The following is a 4119-nucleotide window of genomic DNA, read 5'->3' as shown; positions in this document are numbered from 1 at the left end:
TTACCTTCCCTTGGAGCCATTTCATCTAATAGAACTGTAGTATGCAAATTATCAGAAGAAAAAGAGTGAGGATTCATTGAATTACCTCAGATGTCGCCAAGGCCCAACTTTAGAATGACCTGACCTACTGACTCGGCCATGTGTATAATTTATTCTTAATCTAATGATTAGACACAACTTTTCTTAACAATGTAGCTTCAGTAAACCTAATATCTTCAAATGAAGCCTACACACTTATTTGAAATGAGGATTAACGCTGTGGAAAGTGTGAAAAGTATGTTTATTCCAGTTTTAAGATCACTCGGGAGAAAGAAAGGTGATGGCAAAAGCTAAATTTCAAGCAGAACACATTCTTAATTATTTTATTCTCATGAACTAATTAAGGTATTTACTTGCAAAGTCATCCAGACTCCAAGAATAAATAATCCAAGATCAGGGAGGTTACACAGTATTCTTCAGACCTTAGAGTGGGAGCAGGAGGTGCAGTGTATTTTTAAGGCTTTGGCTTGGTGTTCTAATTTTCCTCCAAAAAGTGTCAGACGGCCAGAGGCAGGCAGCACTCAGAGTCTGCACTTGCTTTCAGGGAGTCCTGATTCTGATATGCATGAGTTCAACGTGCACACAAAGATGAGTATGGACTACTTGTGTGAGTCAGATTTTTTATATATATTTAATGGACCAATCATGGACATATGATCTTGCAAACTAAGGACAGTTTTTCTCAAGGCTTCCCTCACCTCCTTGTTTCTCAGGCTGTATACCAGGGGGTTGACCAATGGGGTGAGGACTCCATAAAAGATAGAGAACACTTTGTTCAGGTCCCTCAGTGCATCAGAGTCTGATAACAAATATACAATGACTAGAGTTCCATAGAAAATTGACACCACAATGAGGTGAGAGGAGCAGGTGGAAAAGGCCTTTTTTCTCCCGGTGATGGAAGGAATTCTCAGGATGGTGGAGATGATACTACCATAGGATGCTAGGGTCAACAGAAATGGAGGCAATATAAATATGGAGGAATTTATGAAAGCAGTAACTTCCACGGTGTGGGTGTCACTGCAGGACAGTTTCATTATTGGGCTAAAATCACAAAAGAAATGGTCAATTTCATTGGGCCCACAGAATGTTAATTGTGACATCATAGATATTAACAAGGCAACAGACATAAATCCACCTATCCATGACCCGGCCACCAGCTTTATACAGAAACTGCCATTCATGAGTGCTGAATAATGCAGAGGTTTGCATATCGCTAAATACCGATCATAAGACATCACAGATAAGAGAGAACATTCAGCGGCTGCCAGAGAACCAAAGAAATATAATTGTGTGAGGCAGGCATGAACGGAAATGGTTCTGTCCCCAGTCAAGAGACTTATCAGCATCCTGGGCATGATAGCCGAGGTGTAACTGGTCTCTAAGCAGGACAAGTTCCCCAGGAAGAAGTACATGGGGGTGTGAAGGTGCTGATCAGCCACAACTAGTGCAATGATGAGGATGTTCCCGGCCAGAGTCACAATGTAGATCACTAGAAACAGCAGGAAGAGAAGAATGTGCAGTTGAGGGAATGTCCCCAATCCCAGGAGGATGAATTCTGTGATGGTCGTTTTATTTCCATGGCATTTGTTTGTTGTGGGTTTCATCTAGGGGAAATACAACAAATTTTGCAATTTACAGCGAGACTTCCATTTCAAAGTGGTCAGCATTTCAATTCTGGCTTCTCCCTGCTGGTTCCGTCCCAACGGTTAAGTAACGACACCAGTTGGTGGTGGTATTTTGGGAAAAAATTTTCTAAGGCCCTAAGTGGAATCACCTTGGAAATGTTCCTATTGTCTGGTATCTCTATGGTTGAACACATCTCAGCTGCAGAACTCCTGACCATACTTGTATATTACTTTAGCCACAATGTCTGAGATTATCAGTGGAGACTAAGAGAATTAAATGCCACTTTCCTGGGCTCCTGTGAAAACCCAAGCCAAAGGCCATTGCTGGGCTCATACCTAATTTAGCCATACTTACACTGCAGAGTCCAGCAGATTCCAGTGGAGTGGATACAAGAATTCAATTCCAGGGACTTGGGTTTTATTCCTGGCTCATCCACCCCCAGACCTTGAGGTTGTCCTTTCCTCTCTCTGTGCCTCTGTTACCTCCTCTGTGAAATCGTTGATGACAATACCACTTACTGTTCTCTTAATGTGATTTGAGGTTTATGAAACAAGAGCTCTCAGCATATGCTCTGTTGCTCTTGTATAATATGGAGATGCTACTTAAGACACTTCACAAAGTTCTTTAATATCTGTTAATGAGTGCTATGTATTTTCTAAATGCTATAATGCTGCTATGTGACCATGCATTAAACTTTCAATACACAATAGGAAGATAACTTAACCATGCCTCACAGTCACAGCACACGTTTATATTTTCATCTCAATTTCTGCAGTGACAAAGCCATCAAGGGCGATTAACACTGAATGGCTTACCCCTTGTGAAGCAGTGGGAGTGTGCTGAGAGAGACAGAGCTAGGAACAGTGATCAGTCACTACCTAGATCAGGGGGCTCAGCAGCACATGGGATTCAGAAGCTGGAGCCAATGACAACAGTTCGGTGTCAGTTCAGAGAGGGGAACAGGACCAAGATGTCACAGTTGCATCTAGGTTTCCGCTGTGACTAAAATTTTAAATAGTCCCGTAGACAAACCCATAGGGATATTCAATCATCCAAAGAAGAGAACTCACCCCTTGCAGGATCTGCTGATTTCTAGAGCCACCTATGAGATGCAAGGATTCTGATGACCATCAGAGATTTACTACTAAAAGCGCTGTTGTCATGGGTTATTTGACCGTCACCATTTTTGTAACCTCATTGCTACTGCCAGAAAGCACAGATAGGGTTGAAATTTGGCAATATGATGGAATGAGGTCACATATGTGGAAATATGTTCTTCATCTGTTCAACATAACTACAGATATAATCTGACACACAATTAATGCCCAAACCCATACATGTCCTCACCCCTCCCTCCACCTCCCCCACCCCCCAACACACACTCACTCATTCACGTGTGTATGCCCTAGTCCACAAGAATCTAGTAATTTTCCAGTGGGTGCAGGAGAATGACTCACATACAGTGGAAACATGAAATGCAAGAAATGGGGCCACTCAGAAGGAAATTAACCCAGTTTGGAATTTTGATTAAATTAGAATGAAGGGGCTGAGGTTTTTGAAATGCTGAAAGTGTTTCAATGGGACTTATTCACCTAATTGCCATAAAGGGAGATTGTCAATGGCAAAAATAGGGCAGACAGGTTGAAATTCCAAACATTGGACATGACTGTCTTGGTTGAACTTAAAATCTATATAGTAAGATTCCAGGATAGTGACTCTGTGTGTCACTCTAAAGCATACTAAGCCTGAAAAAACAAAGGGATCCTCTAAAAGGTGGAAGCATAGACCAATAGCTAAGGATGAGTACAAAAGAATGCCACAAGTACATAGGGACAAAATCAGAAAGGCTAAGGCACAAAATGAGTTACACCTAGCAAGGGACATAAGTAAGAAAAGGAACTGTAAGTACATTAGGCGCAAGAGAAAGATGAAGAAAAGTGGGGGTCCTGTAGCTGTCAGGAAAGGAGAGCCAATAATGGATGATATCGAGAAGGCTGACAAATCAACACAACCACGTACACAATAAAACAACTAATCACACACAATAACCCCAAGCACACATAGCCCTTCACTACAGTGCACACCCGCACAAATTAACACAAATGTCCCAGTATAACACAAAGAACACAAATCAACACAACCACCCACACAACTCAACCAGAACACACAATAACCCCAAACATCACTCTGAAAACTAAAATTTCTGTTGAATCTATATGAAATGATGGAAACAGTTACAAGCATGGTTGATAGCGCTTTCTGTTTAGATTATTGCTTGGTTCCATTATCACTGAGATTAACGGTCTGGTATTGTCCAGTTTTTAAGTTCTCAGCCATTTTGTGGCTTTTTAACACACGAGTTTACAAATTACACTGGTGTGAGAGCACAGGCTTTCAGCTAGTAGAAAAGAAGTGACCAGATTGCCTCCAGGGATAGAAGCTTGGCACAGTGAC

The 4119-nt window shown here is 41.6% G+C and overlaps 1 protein-coding gene across 1 annotated transcript; it reads right to left on the bottom strand.

The window, feature by feature from the left end:
- Positions 1–638: 638 nt before the first annotated feature.
- On the bottom strand, positions 639–1643 carry LOC113408832 (olfactory receptor 11A1-like). Its single transcript, XM_026662244.1, has one exon. The coding sequence runs from the start codon at positions 1641–1643 to the stop codon at positions 639–641; it is 1005 nt and encodes a 334-aa protein (XP_026518029.1).
- Positions 1644–4119: the final 2476 nt, after the last annotated feature.

This window comes from Terrapene carolina, unplaced genomic scaffold, assembly GCF_002925995.2.
Source record: "Terrapene carolina triunguis isolate 2854851 unplaced genomic scaffold, T_m_triunguis-2.0 Scaffold24843, whole genome shotgun sequence".
Lineage (NCBI taxonomy): Eukaryota > Metazoa > Chordata > Testudines > Emydidae > Terrapene > Terrapene triunguis.
The sequence above is the reverse complement of the archived record's forward strand: the minus strand, read 5'-3'. Positions and strand labels throughout refer to the sequence as shown.